At 34.6% G+C, this 24,529-nt stretch overlaps 1 protein-coding gene across 1 annotated transcript; it reads right to left on the reverse strand.

The window, feature by feature from the left end:
* Window positions 1-24,379, reverse strand: LOC132555671 (mediator of RNA polymerase II transcription subunit 13-like). The gene is made up of 31 exons (XM_060220024.1): window positions 24,311-24,379; window positions 23,665-23,932; window positions 22,489-22,597; window positions 22,091-22,174; window positions 21,545-21,690; window positions 21,001-21,171; window positions 19,260-19,569; window positions 18,752-18,838; window positions 17,121-17,858; window positions 16,700-16,952; window positions 16,399-16,468; window positions 15,998-16,125; window positions 15,256-15,349; window positions 14,881-15,035; window positions 14,376-14,551; window positions 13,403-14,109; window positions 9,328-9,624; window positions 8,574-8,671; window positions 7,792-8,041; window positions 7,471-7,530; window positions 6,975-7,211; window positions 6,498-6,697; window positions 6,028-6,214; window positions 5,871-5,884; window positions 5,186-5,397; window positions 4,349-4,491; window positions 3,727-3,995; window positions 2,923-3,159; window positions 2,543-2,710; window positions 2,139-2,245; window positions 1-1,637 (listed from the first exon to the last, which is right to left on the reverse strand). Exons 1-31 carry the CDS (start codon window positions 24,377-24,379, stop codon window positions 1,505-1,507), a joined length of 6,177 nt encoding a protein of 2,058 aa, XP_060076007.1. The 3' UTR covers window positions 1-1,504.
* Between the last annotated feature and the right edge of the window lie 150 nt (window positions 24,380-24,529).

The following is a 24,529-nucleotide window of genomic DNA, read 5'->3' on the forward strand; positions in this document are numbered from 1 at the left end:
TATATGCAAACTCTCCATTACTAATGCTGACAATTTTGGATCTCTGTAAATAGGACAACTGTATAAATGAACAGGATAATTTGGTATTGGTGCCTTTCCATTCAGACAGGTTATATACTGTATCAACTCTAGTTTTCATCTTTAACCCTGAACTTAAAATTTCGCCAGAATTAATCCTCTGATTATGAGCTCTCAATGAACCAAGGTTGGCGTAATGAGTTGTGCGTTCAAATAAAAGATCCTTCTACACCTCTGTTACAAGAATTGAGGTGCAGGAACATAATGAATATTGTATTTTTTCTGGTTCGGTATCATAAAATGCTGAAGAGCTGAACACCCCAAACGACTATAATTTTTGTTTTATATTCATTCAAAAGGAAAAGGTTTCCAGATAATCTTCTTGTGTTTTGGAGTATGGATGTTTTTATAAAATGTAGAAACAATATAAGTTAAACAATACACCAAGTCAACAATCTATCACATACTGAAATCCACTTTGATCTTCATCGAAAATAAATAGAGGGGTTGGGGGTGTTGTTTCATTATAAAATGAAAACACATAATGTCACACTGCTAATTGACAAAACTCTAACAAATAAATTAATCTATTTTGTCTCTAATCTCTAAATCATATTGCCAGTTTCCTGTATACAATATTAACAAATAGTCAATAAATTGTAATTAATAATTTCCTCCCTGAGGTTTTCAATTCATTTCATTAGAATATTTTGCCAACAAACTTTGACAGTAGATTTTAGTGGGATACATTCATGACTTGACAAAAACTTCTGACAATGACATGCATATCACTTCATAGATTTCTCTCAAACACAATGCTTGTACAGTGTATATCAATAAAAAAAAAAGAGATCAACGGTCCATCTGATCCTATACAGAGATTCTTATACTGTGGTTAGACCAAATTCAATAATTACCACCTTGTACTTACAGTACATAGTTTATAGTTAAGCCTATGTATAGCCTTAAATGTCCTTTACAACACTTTCTCATTACACAGACTTTTCTCTGTAGTAGCACCACAACCTATGCCCAGGACACCTCAACATCGGGTGTCTACTTTGTGGGCATCCATTGTGTTTGTGTCTTTATATGTAGTCCACAAATGGTTTCCCTAGGTAGCACCACTCACATTTGCAAGAACACAAGTCTACTTTTCCTGTATTCTTATAGGTCCCTCTCAGACAAATGCATGTAGCACCATTTCTGCTGCTCCTCTCTATCAAAACACAACTTTTCAAAGCATCACATCTTTTTTTCAGAGCGCACTCTTATCCGCAGATCTGTTCATAGCCAGGCATTTTTGAGACATATACATTATTTTGAATACTTTCTTTGAAGCTCACCAAACTATCCCTGATACTGGCTTCAGATTGTTAGCTCTCACCTATAGCACCACACATAACTTTTCTCCATGTCCTGTCTTTTTACCCTGCTTGGTCTGGTGTGACTGTCCTTGTAGTTTTTCAGCATCATATAATTTCTATCACACAAATGCATTCAATGCATGGTACATCTGTAGTAGCACGACAAAGTGTATGGGCAGACAAGACTGTCGATCGTTCTCTACCACATCATATGTTAACCACGACAAGGAGTTAAAGTTCTCCAACACATACCTACAAACACAAAACAGCAATTGTAGAATCTGTTTTCTTTAAGTGAGTAAATCTAAGTCAAGTAGCTAATTTGACCTTAAACATTATCATTCTGTTTGTAATTAAGCAATGAAATAAGCAGAATTGTGTAACAATCTTTGACATCTTTAAATCTCATTTTTGATAACAATAATATAGCAACTAAATTTGGTTCGACTGTACAAAAGCAGTTGAAAATTGGTAAAATTACAATAAAACATCCTTGAAAGCATCAATAAATATATATACATGAGAGAGAGAGAGAGAGAGAGAGAGAGAGAGAGAGAGAGAGAGAGAGAGAGAGAGAGAGAGAGAGAGAGAGAGAGAGAGAGAGATGGAGAGGGAGAGGAAGAGAGAGATAGAGAAAATTGCATCCTATACAGTTTCACTCTGATGGATGAAACTAACTCAGCAGAACTACCTTACAGGAACACCCAACATTTTCAGTATGTTTTTAGAGTCATATTATTAATCATCACTCACCTTAGTACGTCACAAGTAAGGCCAGAATCCAATGGATGAGAATTCCGATTTGGTGTTGACTGCATGAAGTCGTCATGTTTTTGTGAATTATGTACATGGAGTGCAGCCTGAAAAAAAAGTTCCAACATTTAAAATATTTAACTTTGGATATTTTCTATAAAGTGAACACAATATAAAGGAAATTCCTTTTCATTTCAGTACATTAATTCATGTACATAAATGTTCAAATTATGACTCAATTTGCCAAGATTTATTGCTATTGGTTATTGGTCAAATACAGAATCAATATAAATCATAGTTATTAAAGAACGGAAATGGATAAAGCACATCTTTCACTTGTATTCATTAAGAACAGCTGCAGACATACAGGGGAGGTAACTGTTGTAAAATGTTTTGTGACTTGCCTTGAAGCAAGAGAGGGTGTGGTTTTCATTTTCTGGAGCAGATGACCAGAACCAGCGTGGAAGTGGTCCATGACGTGCTGTGGACAAGTAGTACCCCATAGCCAGGGGCTGCTGTAGGAGGTTTGTGGGCTCATCCTGAGGGTCTGATCCTGATGTATTCTGTCCAACCTGTCAATGGTAAATAAATCTCAAGTGATTATCAATTAATGAAATCGGACATTAGGAATAATACCCAAAAGCAAAATTAAAAATCTGCATTTATAATTCTACAGAAACAGATGTGACCTGACGGTGACTATCATGGTACAGCTGTTGTAGAGAAAATTAAGTGACTATTGATAAAATCTTTAAATAAGTGGAATGTGAAAGCATGATCATACCGATGAGTGGTCATTCATGCCGATGGAAGGGTGGTGACCAGTGTCCATGCCAGTAGGAGAACCTGGGATGTTGGGAAGTGGATCACTCTTCAGTGACTCAAATAGGTTGAGGAAGGATAAATCTTCGTCTGTGTCGGCATTGAAGTCCGTTTCTAAACACTCCAAGATGTTATCCTCCATTAAATTGTGGTTGACTATATCCATACCTCCAACAGGCTCGCTTGTACTGGAATTGGCCTGTGAAACATTCATTACATTTGATATTTAGAACTTCTTACAAATCGTTCTGGATGCTGGTTTCTTCAATAATACAAATATTCTAAACAATTTTCTCTTCAATCACACAGAAATGTTCCTTCCTTCAAGAAAATGGCAAAAAGATGTCCTTACAAGTATTTAGTACAATTCATATTGAATTGTTAAATGGAATAATAGTGCTTAAACTTTTCTTCATTATTCTTTACATGTATTCTGATTATTATATATGACAGTCCCATCAAACTGCAGATGGCTAATCACAGTATCTGAGACTCGCTAAACTTTGAACTAAGTCTTTGTGATGGATAATCATTTACTAGTTTAACAAGAGTCTATCATACCAGATTAGATGATCGTGAAGAAAGGTCTACAAATCATAGTCCTTTGACCCAATAATTAAGATGAGGTCGATCAAATCTGACAAAATTGAGATATTTAAGCATCAAAACAACTAGAGGTAATCGTATAAAATTTACAATACTATAATTCAGCCTGTCCAATAGATAAATCAACAGCTGAAATCTAGTTTAAAGCTTAACCCTCTACCTGAGCCTTGGCTGAAGTTGGGAAGACGAGTATGTGAGTGACGGAAGTGTCTCTTGGAGTCTGTAGAGGACATTTAGAGGACATCTTTTCCTCCAGCTTGACAGCATCAGCCATGATATGGAAGGAGGGTTGAGCTTCAAGGGAGACAAGACAGGCGCTAAGTACACCAGGTACATCTGTGCCACTGAGGAGAGAACACTGCACACAAGACTCCTTAACCTGTTTGCTGACCCTCATGATATTTTTCTTGCTCAGCAGTCCAGACCAACCTAAAAATGCAGAAGAAAATTGCATGAACAGTTCTAGTGAAGTGAAATTTCTTCTCTTCATTTCAATTCTTTTGAAGACTTGAAATTTTTATATTGTAATGATTTTTCATCTGAATGAATTATATATCTGTTACTTACCTAAACAAAAACATGATTTTAAAGGGTTCTTTTTTTTATTTTTTTTTTTTGAATTTCTTTTCAATAAGATTGAAAATTGAAAAAAAAAAAACTAGATATCTGGAATAAAACATAGTCTGTTGCATTGTTTCAGTGAAGAAAACATGTTTTTTAAAACATAAAAATCCCAAAAGACTATCAACTTTCGTTTACAATATGCAGGTTTATGAACATACCTTTCATTTCACCATGCCCAATGCGCCCAAATCGACTTATAACCAGGCGACAAGGACTAGCCACAACTGATACAACCCCAAGTATGAAATCCCAGTATTTCTTTAGTCCTATTTTCCTTGCAGATGCTTTCCGACGTCGATTTCTACAATTTAAATATAGTATATGTACACAGATTCTTCAAAATATTATTTGAAGTTTGAGGTAGAGTTTTTAAGAATGTTTGCCAATTGAAGCATACTGAAAATATCCAAATTGAGAAAAATTTTGAAACAAAGTGGTGGATTGTGTTTCCATCCCTCTTATTTCTCACAAAATGAAGTTTGAGTGTTCTTTAATAGATCAAATAACCTATTGATCAATGCAGAAGCTGAAATGAGTCTTAAGATTACAAAAGTTATACACTAACACATTTCATAACAATTTCATCAAACATTTCATCTTGTTTTATCATGAACATGCCAGGCGTTATTATACCATTACAAAAGCAGTGACATTATTGATTATGTTTAACTTATGATGTTGTTTGGACTGACTTATCAGATCAACACAGAAGATAATGGCTATTGTGTAAGAAACAAAAAAAAAAAAAAAACCCTTTCTAATCTTGATACTTCAGAAAATCCTACCAATAAGGAATTTTAAATGTTTTACCACTGGTATGATACTTAGTCTTACCAATAAAGGGTTGTAAATATGCTGTTACTACTGGTATGATACTTCTAATAAATAAAGGAATTTATATACGCTGCTACTATCTATTAAATACACTGCTACTATCAGTATGATAAATCAAGGACAACACTAAGAAAAAAATCAATGACCATACTAAGACATACCTGTTTGGTATTTCGATGTTAATAGTACAAGTTTCCATGAGTTCACCACATTCATCAGTGCAGACACCCAGCAGCCAGCGCTGGTCCTCAGACAGACAGTACACACAGAACAAGACATTACTCTTCTCGATTTTCTCTGAACACGACTCTACTAATATGGATTGTTTGTCCTTGGTAGGGGCCAGAATAAACGGAGGACTGTATAGGCGATTCTTCTCAATCTGAAAAGTATTTCAATTGCCTGTTACTTTGCATTACCTATATAGCATATTTTTTTCAATTAGCAAACGACAGCATTTTCAGTAAAATAAATGCTGAAAATGTTTCAATGGTTTTTACCATCAGACAGCCATCCAAAAAAGACATCAATCCCCTTGACTTAAGCCCACTATGAATATATTAAAAGTAATCTTGACTTTGACATAACTATGCTAAAACTCAAACATATCTGAGATGTGTGGTCTTGTATAGGGTGTAGTTTGATCAAAATTCCTATGGAAATTAAAACTGATAGAGGCAATGACAATGGCTTGCTAAAAATAAACAAATGTGACTTTTATTCTTTAACCAGTGAAGAATCTACCACTAATAACATTTTAAACAACCTAAGAAAAGACTTCCATAGGTTATTAAAAATGTCAATTGTTTATGACACTTGACTGAAGACAATTGCAATAGATTCGACACTTGCGATTTGGTCTCAGATCACCTATAAAGGCAATGAAGAGAAATGAGGACTTTCCAAATATTTCAGCATAAACATTTTCTCCAAATCAACTACTTTCCTAGGCTCTGTCACTTTGCCAATGATGTATTATATATGATGACAAGCCTACCAATACCTACCTCCTTTTTCTTGAGAAGACGCTCTGCTGCAGCAGCAGGACCAAATCCAGTAAGGGACCTGCCCATGACCGTGTGAACTAGGTTCCAGCCACACATATTGAACACAGAAAATGACATGGACTTCAACAGTTGTGTGTTACTACCTTTTTCTGTGTTCTCCAGAATTGTCTTCAGGGGTACCATCTGTGTTTAAAGTCAGAACAAAGGCTATTACAAGTCAACAAAGTTGAGGTGTGTTGTTTACATATACACAAAATACAGCAAGACAGTTTTGATAAGATTTGTAATTATGTCTGAGACCCTGAAAATCAGAAAAATGTCTAAGTGAGTCCTGTAAAGCAAATTTTATCTCATGAAAGTGACAGGATAGACACTTTTCACCTTGTTATCTAGAAATGACTGTGGAAATGGCCACCCAGAATGAGAATGATGAGAAGAAAAATGACTAGAGATATGATCCACATACCTGGAGATTAATATTCTGTTGTAGCTGAGGAGGTAGTGTTTTGACGAGAGCCTGGTAACACTTGAGGAGCCCTGTGTGTACAAGCCTGTCCAGACTACTGTCCCACTCATTGCCATAAGTGAATGGATTTACAATGTAAATGACCAGTGCTGGGCAGTTTGTGTTCTCATCTTCATCGTCCTGTCTACCAAAACTCATGTCTTTTTGGGATTCCCCATTCTCATGAGCATTATTTTCTAAAATAAATATAGAACCTAATTTAAATCTTGAAATAACAATTAGGCATGAATTAATATTAATCTGTTTGATAAAGAAGTTTTCAAATTTTTCATTTAATGAAATTTAAAGTCTCTAAGGCCCATATAATTAGGCATGTACATTATCTTTACACCAGCATTGTAAACCATTCAGATATTAATATATGTTCATCCTGTAACACTTTCAAGTTATCCTCTACTTTTTTAACTGGGCCAAAACTCGCTGTCATAGGGGTTTCGCTTATGACTAGATGAGCCAACAACATACCTTTGTCTTCTGTTGAGTTTGCCTGTGATGTAGGTACATTGAATGTTGAGTGGTCTGATTGTGAGGTGGGAGCGGTAGAGGCAGGCGTAGAGGTGGGTGCTGATGAGTCAGGTGTTTTGTAGCCTGGTCTGTGTGTTGTTGTCGGTTCAAACAATGACTTCATGTCCATATTTTGTGACAGATATGGTGCTGATAAATAAAAAATCATATCATTGTGAGTGAAGCATTATGTAAATCACAAGTATAACATTTTACCTATAAGATATTAACTAAAATATTTCTCAACAAAAAAACCTTTAACTTGACACTTAATCTTGTGCAGTGAAATCCTTCTAGTCAGTTTGAGGTTACATAGTTAGCATTACACAGGTAAGATGCTGACTGTTATCTACTGATAATATCTAACATTTATACATCTACAATCCTCTAAAAAGCCATGTCTACTTACATAAACGATGTAAGCAAACTTTTGCGTAGAGTCTCAATTTTTCAGCTACGGGTGAATCGCCTATAAAAAGAAAGGTTAAATTAGTACATCTATTCACAGACATTATAACTTTATTTTGGACATCAATATAAAGACAAAATTTCCAAATTAAAGTTACCTGGTGATGTCAGTGGAAAATTGATTGACCCAGAAAAAGTCCCTTTTAAAGATATTAAAAATTGGTAGTAAAGATAAGGATTCTATAAGGAAAAAAAGATTCTGCACTCTAGTACATTAATCTGCAACAACCTTTTTTTAAAATAAAAGCTTGCTTATTCTTACCAATCTGTTGGAACCATTCATCCACAGACTCATTGAGTACAGTTTCTGCTGCCTTCTTGCCAACCCTCATGATGCCATCGCGAAGAACCTTGGAAGCTGGACAATGTCTTCCCATCTTAGACATACCATACACTGTGCTAAGCTCTTTGAAGAACAACTTCACAGCATTGACAATGTAATCATTTTCAGGAGACAATACCACATAGGCAATATCACGAGGTTTACCATAGGGCTCCAAGAACTGCTTATCCTGCAAACACAATATTTGATATCAATTCCTATTGCTGAATTTGGACTAAAATCTTAACTGAATTTTCATGAAAAGTTTGTGTAAAGTTAGTGTAGGGACCTATTTTTCATAGGTTTTTGAGGATGCATAAAATCATTAATAATGATAAAAATAGTCCCTAACTTCACAAAAAATGCATAACTTTAAAATCAAACTTAAGATAAAACTGAACATGTTGACTGTCAAGAGAGTACTTCCTAAGGTGTTTCTAAATACCAAAATACCTTGAATTTCCATTGTACATGTATCTACAGCTGTTCACAAAGTTTACTTTATATCCCAAATTCTGATACTAAATCTAGTGTCTACTTTATTTTAAGTCTATATATTTTAGTTGATTCTTAAAACAGAAAGGTAAATCAGAATATTTTACAGAATAATAAAGTTTTTAAACAGGAATCATTTTATCTTTTAAATAATTTTACCAAGTAATGAAATGCTAATAGAGAATGGAAAGTTGTAATATACATGTATATGCTAACTCAACACTTACCCAAAAGTGCAAAGCATGTGGCGAGACCGAGAGCCAGTCTCGGTCATAACCAACAAGGAATGAAGGGATTGGCTGAGGAGCCGAGTTCTCATCTGCACCTATAAAATAAAAAATTGAGCGTTGTTTTTAATAGGCAACTATTTAAAACAAAAATTAATGACAGTTTCTTTCACCAAACGAAACCTAAAACACATGTGAAAACAATCTTTTCTCATCAATTTTGGCACATAATGTAGTAGCAAAATTTGTTACCTGTAATATCTGAGTTATGTAACTTGATGCAGCCTATTATAACTACCATACTAGTATCATCATCACCAGGGGGTATGTAGGCTATCTCAATAATATAGCTGGAATCAATTTAGTTTTGTTGTACATAATATAGATATGTTTTTGGTGACACAGCAAGAAAACAGTTCCAACGTGATGTTAAAACTGAGTTTTTTTTATCTATTTGACATTTGGTAATAAGGACAATATGTATGAAAATTTAATACTGTGAGATCTTGTTATGCAATATCAAGTACATCACTCTCTGTTTGGTTAAAACATATTTTAAGGTGATAATAAAATGACATAAAAAAAGGCTCATTCCCAAATCAGTGGAAATAAAGCTCTTTTGACTATGTTACCCTTGTGCAAACTAGTCTTCTAACTATTTTAAAATGCAGTTAGTCAATACAAAAACTTCAATATCATTATCTTGCATATCAAGTTGCTGTAGTTAATCAGATGTGCACAGTTTGTATTGTACCTCTGCCTGCCAGCTGATGAAACTCTTTCCAGGTGAGGGGACCTGAGAGTTTGTATGTATGTTCCCACAACCTTGTTACACGGCTATTCTGTATGGCGTCCTGCAGCAAGGGCTGAAGAGTTTTCAGGAGACGCACACTGTCCTGTGAATTTTGTGGAATCCTTCCAGCCCCTTGCAGAAACTGCCACTTGTGAAGACAACTCTTTTTCATGTGAGGATCATCTAGTTTACAAGGTGGACAATGTTCCATGGCCTGACGTCCCTGATCCAGTGCCTGATATGACACCTCATTTCCATCTACAACAAAAAACAAGTCACATTCATATTAAAAAACCTCATCATCTTCGTCTATATTTTAAAGTTTAGTCAGTACACAATAATAAACATGGATACAGTGTAATTTCAAGTATATCACAGAATTTTATTCTCAGTCAATGAATACACATAATGTCAATCTACTAGATGAGCTGGTGACTAAAATCTGAACCAGCATTCATTGATACTAATTAATTAACCTTTCATTATTACTAATATTACTATCTTCCATGGTCTGATCATTATTATCTTGTCATTTTTGGTTTCTCTTACAAAGTTAATTTCTGTAATGGGTAGGAGATGTAATTTCCAGATCAACAATCCATCCTAGAAGGCAAGTTGATAGTTAGGAACATTATGTCAGGCTTTCAGCACTCTGACATGATAAACTATCATTATCATTATATTCCACCCACTAGCTATTGAAAGGGATATGACTAATTGTATGTGCAACATATTTTATTACATTTCCTTCCTGCATGTTTATCTGCTAACACTATCAAATCAGTCAATAGCTGTCATTTTATATTCAAGTCACAGGAATATTAGCATATTGGCCCGATTTACATGCATTCAAGAGCTGGCTTTAATGGCATTGATTTTATGATTAGCACATGCAACGTGATTCTCTACTCCAGCAGTAAGATGCCATGGTGAAGGCTAACGATTCATGAGCCTGTGTATGATAAGGAGTTGACTTACGGAAGAACAAATATCACATCCAAATTTTTTGACAGGAATAATTTTAATTACCCTCTGAAGAAGATAGTCCTATTTCCTTAGATGCTCAACCTGTTGTTTTTCAAATCTATTTTGTCAACTGTGTTTATTACAAATGACATGCCAATTGCCAAATGAAGATGTATGTAATACAAAAATCAAATAATTATTTCCATTTAAAGCTGATCAATAAACATGAGACCCATTTTGTTAATCATAGCACCTTAAGATGCTTCCATTCATGCAGAGCATATGATTCTACCATACCTGGGTGTTGAGAAGAAGACTTTTGAAATTTAAAGTCAAAATTAATCAAATTAAACTCAAAAATCTATTTTCCCTATATAAAATATAGCAAACTTTACCCCTTTCCCATGGGGAACTCTGAGACACTGGGATAATTAAATTCACAATTTTGATAAAGCACCTGAAATGCTTTCATTTATGCAGAGTATTTGATTCTACCATATCTGAGTGTTGAGAAGTAGATTTTTAAAATCTGAGTCAATTTTATCCCTTTTGGCCCTGCCCTTCAGGCCCTTGTGGGGTGGGGACTGTAAAATCACAATTCTGCTTATCATATTGCCAGGGAAGGTTTCTGTAAAATTTCACTGAAATTGGATCAGGAGTTTTCAAGAAGAAGTCCAAAATGTTGAAATTGTTTACAGGTGCACAATGCATGACGCCAGAGAAGGTAATCGTAAAAGGTCACTATGAGACCATATCTGACCCAATTAATGTACTGAGTGCTTGCAAAAACACTGAATGGTTCCACTTTATAAACTGTTTGCTTAGTCGTTTCAAATTTCCTTTTGCCTGTTAGGTAGTTTTCTGCTTGTGAAGCTTCACTAAGCACATGGCAAAATAAATCTGCTTCGATTACAGGATGCTTTACATCTGTGTTATATGTTTGGTATGTCACCTTTTATTTGCTGCTATTTATTGTATGAATTAAGCAGAAACAAGATTATCAAATATCTTCAAGAAAATACAACAAAATCTTTTGACTGAAACTGAAAGTAGGAATGTTACAGTGCCTTTAATGTAAGCTATCAATTGAACGCACCTCAGTTGTAACACATTTTAGTTGTTTTGTTAGATTTTATAGATAAACATACTTATTTGTTTATATTTAAACCCAATTAATAGTTTTCTTCAACTTCTCCCGTCATCAATAAACAGAAGTTAAAAAAGAGTCAAAAATTTAATCAGTGTAAAAAAAAAAAAGAAAAAAAAAACCACTTGACAATTTCCAAACAGAACTATTTTAACAAAAGATTAAGTATGTAGTTTAAAGTTAAATATCCTCATATATAGGTTAAATATGCATTTGGTATGCAATATCCCTCCAACAAAGGTGGGGTGCACTAATCAGTAGAATATGGTTTGTCATTTGAGATACAATATACCATGCAGATTCAATAGTATGTCTAGACCCTTCTTCTTATAGGCCCATTTACCAAAGGATCATTACATTTAGGCCAAAATAACTTCTGGTTTCATTTATTAATACAAGTGGAAAAGGATTGAAGACCAATTTTGAATAGATTTACCTAAAGATAGACCTCATGCTTATATTGCATTTAGTGATATTAAAATGGTTCTGCTTAATTGAATCCATATTAGAAAAAGTGATGATCTTGTTCTCATGCCGTAGTCATGTTCTTGCGAGATCTTTGCTTTGTTAAGGTTTGTTAGCTTGCATGTTGCCGTGAATATGCGTAATTATATCTTATTGAGGTTTGCGATACAAAATCTGCTAGCACTTCATATTACAGTAATAACTTATCTCTGATCAAACTGAAGACAGTATGCCTTATAAATTTGTTTATCCATCTACATCCATCAGTGTACTCATAGAAAAATATCCATATTTTTAGGCTTTTACACAAGATATCCTAATGAAATATGGTCCGTATGTATCAATTAGGCTATCAACAGATGTAGTAACAGATCATTCAAACATTTGATTATTTTCTTGTTGTTTTTATGCATAGAAAAGTTTTAAATGAATGTGACATTTTTTTTTAACATTGACCAAAATGTAAATGTGAATATAACAATTCGTAATTAATAAATAATCCAAACAGAAGATATCACATCACATCACAGCTAACGATATCATATACACAGACTGACCTTACAATATAATACAGTAGCCTCATTAGTGTTATAATTATGACTATGAAAAAGTAAAAACCAATTCCTGAAATTTTCATCAACCTTGTCGGTTTTTGGAAATAAGTCTTCTATACTTGTTTTGTTATAAGTTAATGTCATGTAGCAGCTTAAATTTTAGCCTCATATCGTAGAAATCTAATTCTAACATCCTTTTTTGACAGAAAATGGCAGGCAGATCACCTTGAAACAAAACTCTTCTGGTTCAAACAATTTTGTCTTTGTCCTTCAATTTCCCATATTGAATTGCTATAACAAAACATTCTGATTGAATTGTCAATCAACCGATAAATGATATTTTTTTACCAAAAACATGATTTATCAGTCCGTTCCCAACACTTTCCATATCTGTGATGTGAGGTTTTAAACAGGAATGATGGGACATGAGACATAATTTTCTAAAGACCTGATTCCTACAATGCTGCCACCCTTTCCAGTATTACTGTTTGGACTAAGTGATATATTAAAAGCCTTGACTCTGTATATAGTTGGGAATATCACCATGTTTTAGAGACATACATTAAATCATGAAAACTTGGCAAGACTAAAACAAAATACTCAAGATAAATAGATACACTTTAGCCAAATTGCATGGAAATAAAAATACCATGTTATTGCAAATTCAAGATTGACTTGGAAATGTGCATATTGAGTCACATGTTCATCCATTTAACTTCCTTCCCACACCTATCGCAGATGTGCTAAATATGCCTTTCATTCCTGTTTCAATTTAACACATAAACTGGCATCCTCGGAATATTTCAAGATAAATACATTATTTACATAAAACACTAAGTATTCATTTACATAAAACATGAAGTATTCCACAACATCCCATTATTTCCACAACACTACCACTTACCCTGCAGTTGCAGCACGTCGAAGACAGAACCTGTATAATGAGAGGAGTTGGAGAGCCAGAGTTTGAACATGTGTTCTGAAGCAGTGAATGAAGAGTAGGGCATTGTAAACTGTCCTAAAAGTAACTCCATTTCCACTTGATTCAAGTCTTCTGACTTATTACTGTCTTTCTGTTGGTACTCCATTGATAACAAACTAGGTTTCCTCTGGTCATAACGATCATCACGTATGCCTGTTATCTCTACTTCATCCTCATAAAACAGGCCAGCATTGTGCCCCACCCTACGATTCACAACAGCACTGAAGCCACATGAGCACCGCTCTGGAGGTTCTGGGGGAGCACCACTTGGGTCAGGCATGTAAAGTCCCACATCTACACCCTTAATGCTCATCTGACACACACAAATATTGCAACTATCGAAGTTATAATCACGGAATAAGTTGAGCCTCGTGTCGGACAATGTTATGTTAACAATGAGACTATGAACCTCTGGCATCTGATTGTTTGTGCCTGAATTGTCTATAGAATTAAGAGTCTTGTTGAGATATGATGATGCATTAGATGCTGGAGACTGAAGCTCATATGACATAGGAGTGCGCTGCTGGCCAACACTGTTCTGAAATGGGGCTGGAGAAGCCGCCACAGCACTTGAGGGCATGCGCGAAGAGAGACTGGGGATGTTCTCTATGGACGGCACATTTATATAACTGAAAAAGAATCACATGAAATAAATTTAACAATTAAAAAAAGTAAATGTAATTGGTCATAAGATTATATACTTTATATTGGAATTCTTGTGTGATAAACCATATTGAAATTTTTTTTATATAGTTCTCATACAGAATTTTTTTCACGTACTCTGTCAAGTCTGAAATATCATCATATATGTCACCGATCAATCTTTTTAATATTGTCTCATTTCACATAAGAAAGGGATTACAAAACTTTATCAACAGAGTGAAGACTTGCTTACCTTGTTGGGTTAGGTTTTTCCATTATTGGCATCGGGTACTGCCATGATGCTTTGTAGTCTGGTGGTTGCTGGACAGGAGACAACTGACCATTAGCGCTAGGAAGATCCACTGGCGAGTATTTACTGGACACGTCAAACTGAGCTGCAGTTGGCTGCTTGTACACATATGACCAATCCTGAAATACATAAATTCAGACTTTTTAAAAATCTGAACTCAATACCATGAAACAATATCACAGTGATTGCTCAACTCATAATGCTGACATGCACAGCCATTTTTGCTGTTTTTGATAAATTTCTACTATACAGTTCATGCTCAAAAGCTTTACATGATGAACTTGCTGCCAACCAGCACATTCATAAATAGGAAAACATAATGCAGTAATATCTATTCAGTTGAAAAGCATCTCTCAGATATCCTTATTCCAAGTTCACCAAAATACTGACAGATATAAACTAAAATACAATGATTTCAGAAAAAGAAGCAGAAATCTTTTGATCCTACCTTAGAAAAGTCTTCCACTGGGTTGCTAATGCACTGGAAGATCTCAGATTTGATTACTGGCTTTATTTCAACACAGGACACCTCCATCGCAGTGTCATGACAGGACTCAGGGTTAGAGGGTGGTGTGGGATACATCCTCATCAACTCTGATGCAGCTGCAATTTTTAATTCATCGTTTCATGAATTCAAAATAACATTTTAAGCATTTTTAATTCTTATTTAAGGTACCAAGACAGATGTAGCAAAAATGTGCATAATATATAACTATAAATTTGTATTCATGATTCGACATCTTTTTAAACCAAACACATTTGACAATAAAATCAAATGAAGTTCGAGAAATGAGAAAGCTATTTTAACTATTCAAGACATTACCTATTGATCCATCGCTTATCACAGCACTTGCAAGGGATGCTGGAATTTTCTTTTCCTCAGTGGCCTTTTCGGTAACTATACTTGGACTAGTAAACTGAAAGAATAATTGCAATAGATATGTTACTCATGTAATCCAGATAAATCAAATTCTCACATATGTGAAGTTCCAACGTAGTTCTAAATATCCCATTAATTACAGCTCAACATCTTTTCGAGAATCTAGCTTGTGCAGAATCTCTAGTTTCAAATTGTCCATAAATAGAATATATGATTGAAAATAATGGAGAACTATAAATAAAGGTTGTCAACTGAGAACCATTTTTTATGTCAGAACACCATAAATCACTTACTTAATAACCAAATAATAGGACATAAAATTATCTCATGGAGAGCCCCAAATTTATTTTAGATTGGACTACCAATTACCAATTGTTTAAATAGTTGACAATGATTGTAAAAGACCAAGATCAAAATAATTCTGAGACCAAGTTGTCTGGTACAACTAATGCTAAGATATCATCCCTGAGATTGGAATTCTCTACAAAATTACAAATTCTAAACGAAAAAGTATGATGCTGCCAATGAAGCATTCATATCTAACTGAGTCAAGGTATGAGCTGGGCTTATAATGGCAAATTCAGCACTGTAAAAGTGCGTGCTTGTCCTTGTAAAGCCTCTTTATTTACAAATACAGTATCATCAATATTTTATGAGGAATATTCTCCTACAAACTCATACTTACAGCATCATCATTATCTGAATCATCAAATATGTGATCCAGGTCACTCTGAGTTGGCCGGAGATCATACTCATGTGTCAGACTTGGTGTTGGGACAGGATTTGGTGTCTCTGGTGGTGAACCCATAGACTCTGTAACACAGAAGGGTTAATTACTAGTTTAGCTATCACAGCATGTGTAAATTTCAAAATGATGACAGGCTTACTATGGAAGCAATATATATTTTAATTCTTGTTTCCACTTTATCTTGTCTTGAACTATATTTGGAAAGTTCTGGTTTTTATAATATGACGTTAAGTATTAACACATGATAAATATGTCTTCTGCAGAACAGCTCTGGGACTATGATAATTTATTTCCAACAATCTCTTATATTCCACAAAAATGATTATACTGGAACTGACCTCCATGAGATGCCCTGTCAGGAAACATAAAAGAATCACTGTTGTGTCTGCTAGGATCCTTGTCATCCTCCTACAAACAAAATCAGATCAGCCAAATTACAATATTGCTAAAACACTACCATTTCACAAGAATACTTTCTCCAATACTATCTCTGATTTCACATCTTCTTAGACTTAAAAAAAAAATCTTTTAACATTATACCAAATTATTAACTAATTATTAAAGTTGGAAGTAATGTGTAGTTCAATTAAGGAGAATTATCAGACTGAAAATGGGATAAATATTTTCAATATAACCTACCAATTTAGTAAATGATGCACGATCATCACGACTACTTCTGAAGCTTCGTCTTGAGATTGGGGATGGGTTGATGGAGGCTTCGTCCGAGAACTCATAAATGTCTGGAGCTGATGGCTGGGGTGTTGAGGGCTTGTGGTTTTTCTGAGCTGGACTGGGCATACTATTCTGTCGAGGATCATGGGGAACCTGTGATCCCATTAGACCAGCCAGGTATAGACCCTCAACTTTTGCCTTCTTCACAGGAAAGTTATTCCTGAAATATAATTAACCAAATGTAGACTGAACCTAAATTATACAGAAGAATGTTAACTCCACAAAGCTTATAATACATAACTGATTACCACTTTAGTTACTTTTAGGGTTAAATGTTTATCTTGAGAACTGATACATGCATATTCTAATATAAATAATTTGCACTTACCACACATTGACTTGTTCAAAGCTGTATAAAGCATTTGTGACTAGTTCATCTTGCTCGCAATCCTTTGAAGGTAAAATTGGCCTTTTCAGGTTCATAGAATCAATTTGCCGCTGCTGAGATGAAATCCAGCTATTCACATTAGAATTTTTAACAATGTCTCCTTGGCTTGTTGGCCATGAGTTAGGCGAGAATACACTGTCTGTCAATGCCTTTTGGGAGACTGAGGAGGCATTTTCTGCTGGTTTTGCAGCATTGTCCACTCCCCCATTGATTACACTCTCTGCAGCAGGCTTTCCTACTGATGCTCCCACTTCCTTTTCCGTTGACTCCTCGGCTGGAGGATGGGGGCTAAGTTTGGGCATGGTGGGGTCAACACTAGGATTGACCACAGTCTGGCTGTGGGGCTCATCCAGTGGGGAGGGGGCTGCTGGGGAAGGGGATTCCACTCCAACTCCATCATTCAGCTGAGGCAAAACATTGGCACTTGCTGTGGAGCCGAAGTTGGCATTAGGCGGGGGTGGAGGAGGCTGAACTTGTGGCATCATCCCTATCATATCAAACTGGAGCAAATCATCAGTCAGAGGAGCTCGTCTGTGGAAGGAAGTTAAACCGCGATTCACACGTGACTGTTGGCGCTCTAGCTTCTCTTGATTCTCCCCCTTTTGATGTTTGGCACCAGCGGTGTTTGGGCCTTTCCCATGACTTACCAGACTCTGTTTAGCTTTGTTTGCTCGGTGTCTGAAATAAGAACATTAGATCAATTTGTATGATTCTGTGTTGAAGCATGGACTGAAGGCAGATTAAAACACAAGAATAACATGTAATTATGTGCTTTACCTGTTTGGGTATTTTTTAAAGCAAAATGCAAAATATACTGCTGTCATGTTAAAATATTTCATGCATTGTACACTATCTCAACACAGCATGGACATGCCAAACATATTCCAAACATATTCCTTCATACGAGGGTGAGGAAAATAGGCATTATGTTTTACAAGACATGTTTTAATGTAACCATAAACTAAATCTCAAAAAATTGAACAAACCATAAAGATTTATTTATTAATTCCTAAAATTTAAGTAGGTGTGCCATGGCCACTATGTGATGTAGCTATATATCAAGATTGGTTAAATGAAGACTTACACTTTTTGACCAACGGATCTAAACATGAAACATTCAGGTTCAATAATGAAAATGCCAATGCAGCAGACGAGTAACACCTTAATTTCATTTTTGAGGAGACAAAAACTCCTACTTACAACTAATATACTAACTATTTTTATGTTCTTTAAAAAAAAATTGTGTCTTTTCTTGAAGATTATCATTATCTCTCAAAATGATCTTTGTTTGAAGACTTTTGTGTATGGAAAAAACAAATTAATTATAAGTTTCTGTTATTAACTGCTATTCTAAGTGGCAACTGATGGTAATGAAATTTAAAAAAGAAAAAAACCTTGAAGACACATTTCATACTATATCTCATGAGAAAAAGGTAAAAATTGTTGTAACATTCTGTGTCAGGTTTGTAGAAATGCAAAATTATGTATTCAAAACTCATAGCCATTTTTTATGCTGGACAAAGGAACAAGAACCAGCACAGCACCTCTTAAAGCAATCAGTTGATATTTACCTCAGACAGTTGCAGTTTGATTTAGCAGTGGGATCATTCAATTCCCACACTCCAGCAGAATTGCTATCATTAAATGTCTCTGTTGATCTGATGGAAAAAAAAAAGTAAAATATGATGCATGAGTATGAATTATTACATTCTCTAAGTTTTATGTGTTACAATCAAAATGAAATCCATTCTGTTACAGCAACATGACACCGACTACAGAACAGTGACTTTTGTAAAACTTACAATTTTTTTTACCATCATTTGTTAATTATAAATCACAGTGTAGCAGAACAAACATGTAAGCTCAATGAGTTATTTGTCTGCAAAAACCATTCTGGGTAGGCAGGTAGGCAAAAATTTGTAATTTAACAAATAATTTTATATGCTTTACTTAGAAAAGTGATCTTTGGCCTGTTACGCTTCTAAAATTGTCTTAAAAAGCTTAGGGTAAGCATAAAATATAATGATCAGAAAGTTTGCTGGAAATGGTAAATATATTTTGTTTGACCCTGTTACTAACCTTTTCACAATGCCTGATGTGAGACAGTTATCCTGACTGACTCGATTGCGTATCTGGATACTGAATGCATTGGCAGTATTAGCTACTATGTCTGTGTTGAGTTCGCTTGGGTTGCCCGAGTAGTGAAGGGATGGTAATATTTTAATGCCAGTTTCACCCCCAACCAAATTTTCTGGTGATGTTGGTGGGCTCATTGGGCCACCCGATTGACGAGATGTGGAGGAGACTGGATGGGGCTGCACACGGGCTGGAGATTCTTCAGCGTCACATAAGAACACGTAACAAGATGGGTACTTCATTCGAACTCCGGCTGAAAAGAAGAGACATTAATATTGATAATTGCCTTCCCTGAAACTTTAACTACTTCTTTACCAATATTTACTCTGTAATAAGCCCATGTATGTATGTATGTATATATACTGCTCTTCAGTAAAATCATGAACCAAAGCAATATTGTTGTCCGGTAATATGCCGACCTCCCAGACTTTAAATCCTAAAAATAACCAAGTATGTCCAGTAAATCTTAAGGTTTGAAATATATGTAAAATAATATCACAAAGCTGTCATGTAATCTACCTTTGTATTTCATAAGCACCAAATATTCATAAATATATAACACTATTGCAATGTGACGATGTTAACTAAACGATAGTCTCGATAGTGATTCCATACTCTCAAAATTTTATGAACAATTATATGATTCAGAATCTTGTATTCCTAACAATGTTACATTGAAATGACCAAACTAATCCAATAAATTGAACATGATGTCATGATCAATGAAAATTAGTTTACTTTGTCTAATTTGGTGTTCAATGAAGGCATTAATTTGAACACAATATATTACATATATCACTTAGTTGCTTGTCTTAAAAAATGTCTGAAAATAAGTTATAATTTCAATACCTTATTATAAAACTATAATTTTTCTGACATGTTTAGCTGATCACAGTGTGAGAGACCCCACAATTTTCACACTCATTTTACAATTTTTCCCCTTTCAAAAAGTTATATCTCTGTTCTTAACTGCAGTATATCATGAATTGATAAAAGTATACAGTGCAGAAATTACTACACTGTAAGAACATAGACATTTTAAAACATTTACCAATATGAAAATCTGGCTTACAGGGCTTAAATAATCTTTCTGTTGCCATTCTATTATGTCATTTAAGGAAATCAAGATGAAGCAGCCAATTTTAAATACAATTTTTTACCAATGTCGTAAGTTGGAGTTACTTCCCTTAAGATAATTTTTGTTTATTGTTTACAATTGACAAAGCTTAAAATTTTTCACACAAAAAAAAAAAAGAAAAAAAATTCTTCAATGCGAATTTATCACAGTTAAACAGTTTGACCTGAAATTATTTTCTTTCCTGATTCTTCATGATCAACATCGTTTTATTTATGGATCTTAAAGTCATCCAGCCAGCTTATGGCAATCTCTCTATTTTCTTGCTGGCATGCTAGCAGGGACACATGTACTTTTTTCAGGTTTTAATGTCACTATCATCTTGACAACATTTCATAAGACATCCACGACCTGTTCCTCAGGCCCCTTAGGGTTGGGAATAGTTTAATTCATTTGGTTTGCATTTGGCCATGACTGCTTCAGTGGTTTTAGAATATTTGAAATGTCAATTGATTACAGATGGACAAAGCATCATAGATGATGATAAGACAAAATGTTACTGAAATAGATCTCAATTCATTACCATACTGGCACAACAAACCAACTTACCAACAACCACTTCCACCAGGGGAGGTGGGCGACATGTATCGTCTTTCAGATCGTCTGCATTAAGTGGGTAAAATCGACCCCATTCCTCCAGGATTTTGTGTGCTGATTGGTCAGTCTCTCTGTACGAATTTCCAGTCAGGGTCCCATTTAATCCATAGGGTGCAAGGATGACTAAAAAGAACATATGATGTTATGAACAAGATATTTAATCAAAATCTGTTAATAAACCAGGCAGCAGATGGATATTTTGTTTGTAGGAAATAGAAATGACAACAAAGTAATATCCATGTTGAAAGTGTGATGCCTTTTTTGACTACAAGTTTTAGAATAATGCTTATGAAGTCTGGACTTAATTGTTAATTTATGTTTACAATACAAAAAGTCTTAGAATGCCCCATAAAACAATTTTTTATTCTTTAGTTAATTCAATTGATGAATTTATGATACCAAAATCCAAAGGAAATAGTAAGTTTGACAGTTTTAAGATAACCATGATGTCACAATCTCATCAGCCTAGATCTAGTATAATATTGATGAACTTTACCTTGGAAATTGGCCTGATTTTCTTGTGCCAAAGTCAAATGCTGCGGAGTAAGATTCCATACAGGTGGGTGTTGTTTTACGTCAATACTACCACAAACAGAGCTTTCTCCATGTAGGAAAAAGTTGAAACTGAAGGACAGATGAGTTCTGAAATGAAGAAAATATATTTCATGAGCAAGAGCAATAAGACAGGCATCAAATCAAATGCGAAAAAAAACAATACCTAGATGTCTACATTCAATTCCATAGCAAAAATGGGGATTAATGAGAAGTTTGTGTGCTCATGAAACAGTATTTAAAATCCTGGCAAAAATAAACTCCACTTACTTTCTAACTCAAAAACTTTAAATAGGTCAAAATCACAAAAAAAAAAAAAAAAAAAAAAAATCATTAAATTTGTTTTTCTTTGTAGATTAAACAACATTTAGCAGACATGTCCTATGATCTAGCAGTTTTTGCAGAACCTATTGTAACTACTAATTACATGAATGCATCATACATTGGATCATGTTGCACATTGCAAATATATCACACTAACTTTACTTACCCTCTTTCTGTGTTGGTTTGAGTCGAGTCAAAGGGTTGCACAAACCACCTTCCAAGTCTGGCAAAACCTTTACTTAATAGACACCTGCAAATATAATCGAAAATAATGTTTACAAAGGTTTGTATAATGCTTAAAGACAAGGAATTTTGAAAAAAAAAGATAACATACATATATAGCAATAAAATAGGTTTATAAACTTCAATGGAATTTGGAAAAACATCAATACATGGATTTTTAAATAATGCCTTAAATTAATCCTTGGTTGTAAACTAAATACATTAAGAACTCTTTCTTGCATATGTTTGTGCAGACAGTAATGATAATCCCTTATAATGGCAATCTCCTCTGTTGATGGAAAATTTTCATATATACATCTATTTATATTTTATGATACTAACTTTTCAATTAGGTTATGAAGAGCTTTAAAGAGTAATGTACGGCATTCATAAGATAAAGAATTATCCTTGTCTTTATCTTTGTCTTTATCCCAGGATCCATGCTCAGTTTCTAGAGTGAAAAGAAAAAGTAATCTTTATCATAACATTTCTACATTATGCATTATCTCAATGACTGATAAAACATTTCCAATTCCATGGCCAGAAAAAGTTGTCATGCTCAAATCAATAAATGCTAACATCAGAATGAATACAACTTCAGAGAAAAGATACGACTACAGAGCTCCTGTGGAAATCCAGAAAATGTTGGAAACAACAAAATTATCAAAAGGTATTCTCTTAAGTCTTCATGTCTTATTTTCCTTTTCCAACATTTCTAAATCTCAAAATAACATTTATTCTGCCAAATTTACTGTACTTTCCTGTCAACTTCATTGTCTATTTGTGACAACCTGATTAATTTTGATTATTTTTTTCTTACTTTATAAAATTCAGTGTATTCTGAAACTGTTGGAACATCATACCTTTAACCAAATATTCATACAGGAGTCCTTGAAAACTGAGGTACAAGTCTAGAATTTTACCAATTTTGAAGATTTTGTACCCTCATTCAGGGGTAATCAGTTTGAGAATGAAGTTTTTTTATACCTCATTTTCATAAATGTCATTAAGAGCAGCTTATGTGTCAAGAGTTTCTAACCAGTGGCTTTTCTCTCACAGTTCAATGAAGATTTGTAACTTGCATTCTCACCAGCTTGTCAAAGACAGCAATAGAGATAATTTGACTTGGATGAGGAGAAGACGTCCATATGCATTGTTTGTTGGAAACTACACATTTTTACTCAGGTTATAGTAAAATTGATAATGAACACTTAATTATCGATGTAAGTATTGAATTACCAATTTAGAATATAATAAGTTCTTAAATATCATTCCCATACCATAAACACAAAAAAGTGTACTTTTATCATTACTTGGTGTGATAATGTGACTTCCACCAGAAATGAAAATTGACAAAAAAACTCAAGGAGGACTTGATCTTTATGACACAGTGGTGTTTAACCTGTTAAACATATCCAAACAAAACTGAATTACATAATTCATTCAATAATTTTACTTATTTTTCAGTAGATGTGGATGGGGGAATACTGATTAACTTGGTTATGGAACAGTACTTACCATCCAAATAGGGAGACAGGAGGTTACTAAGTACAGACGGTTCATCACCATACCAAAATATCCATAACTCCTTATGGTGGGACAGTTGTTCTATAACCCTCTGTGGTTGGTCCGAACACTTCTGTACCCTTCTCCAAACACACAGAATGTCGGCCTGGATGCATCTGGAATAGGACTCGAGAACGGGGTCCTCCAGATGATCAACCGTATTCGGACTATAATCGGCTTTGGCTGTCAATTTCCTCCATTTTATCCCACAGATATCCGTCTGTAAACAATGTACAAAAAATGAAACCCCCTTGCATAACCACTATTTTGTGAGAAAGCATTAACCGGAAGTGTCTTTTATGAATGACAGCTATGTGATTGTCGTCACATTACTCTGTGATTACTGTTACATACAAAAAGTCAATACCACTGATCGCGAACAATCAACTAACGTTATTTTCACTAAGCAGGTGTTCTGTCGTCAAATTAACAAGTACCGTTTCAAATAAACGAACAATAAAATAGACAGTGTAATACTTAATGAGCTGATATATGCACTTGAATAATAATCATCAACAATTCTTGCTTTACCGTATCGGAAAACAATCGATGCTAAGCCGAAGATGATAAGTTCATGTGTATTTAAATGTGTTCTTACCAATGCAAATATGTTGGCGTAACAATCCTCCAGTGAACAGCCGTTGCCTGATGGATTTGGGTGATTCATTGTCACTCCATGTTCTTGAAATAAAATTGAAGATAAAACCTCAACCCATAAACCTCAATTCGGCCATATATTGAGAAAAAATTCCGAATTCACAAGTACTTCGCATAAATGGCGACAGCCGTAATGGCGACTTGCTGGGAACAACAAGGC

This window comes from Ylistrum balloti, unplaced genomic scaffold, assembly GCF_031769215.1.
Source record: "Ylistrum balloti isolate Yb309-2 unplaced genomic scaffold, AGI_CSIRO_Ybal_v1 Utg370510, whole genome shotgun sequence".
Lineage (NCBI taxonomy): Eukaryota > Metazoa > Mollusca > Bivalvia > Pectinida > Pectinidae > Ylistrum > Ylistrum balloti.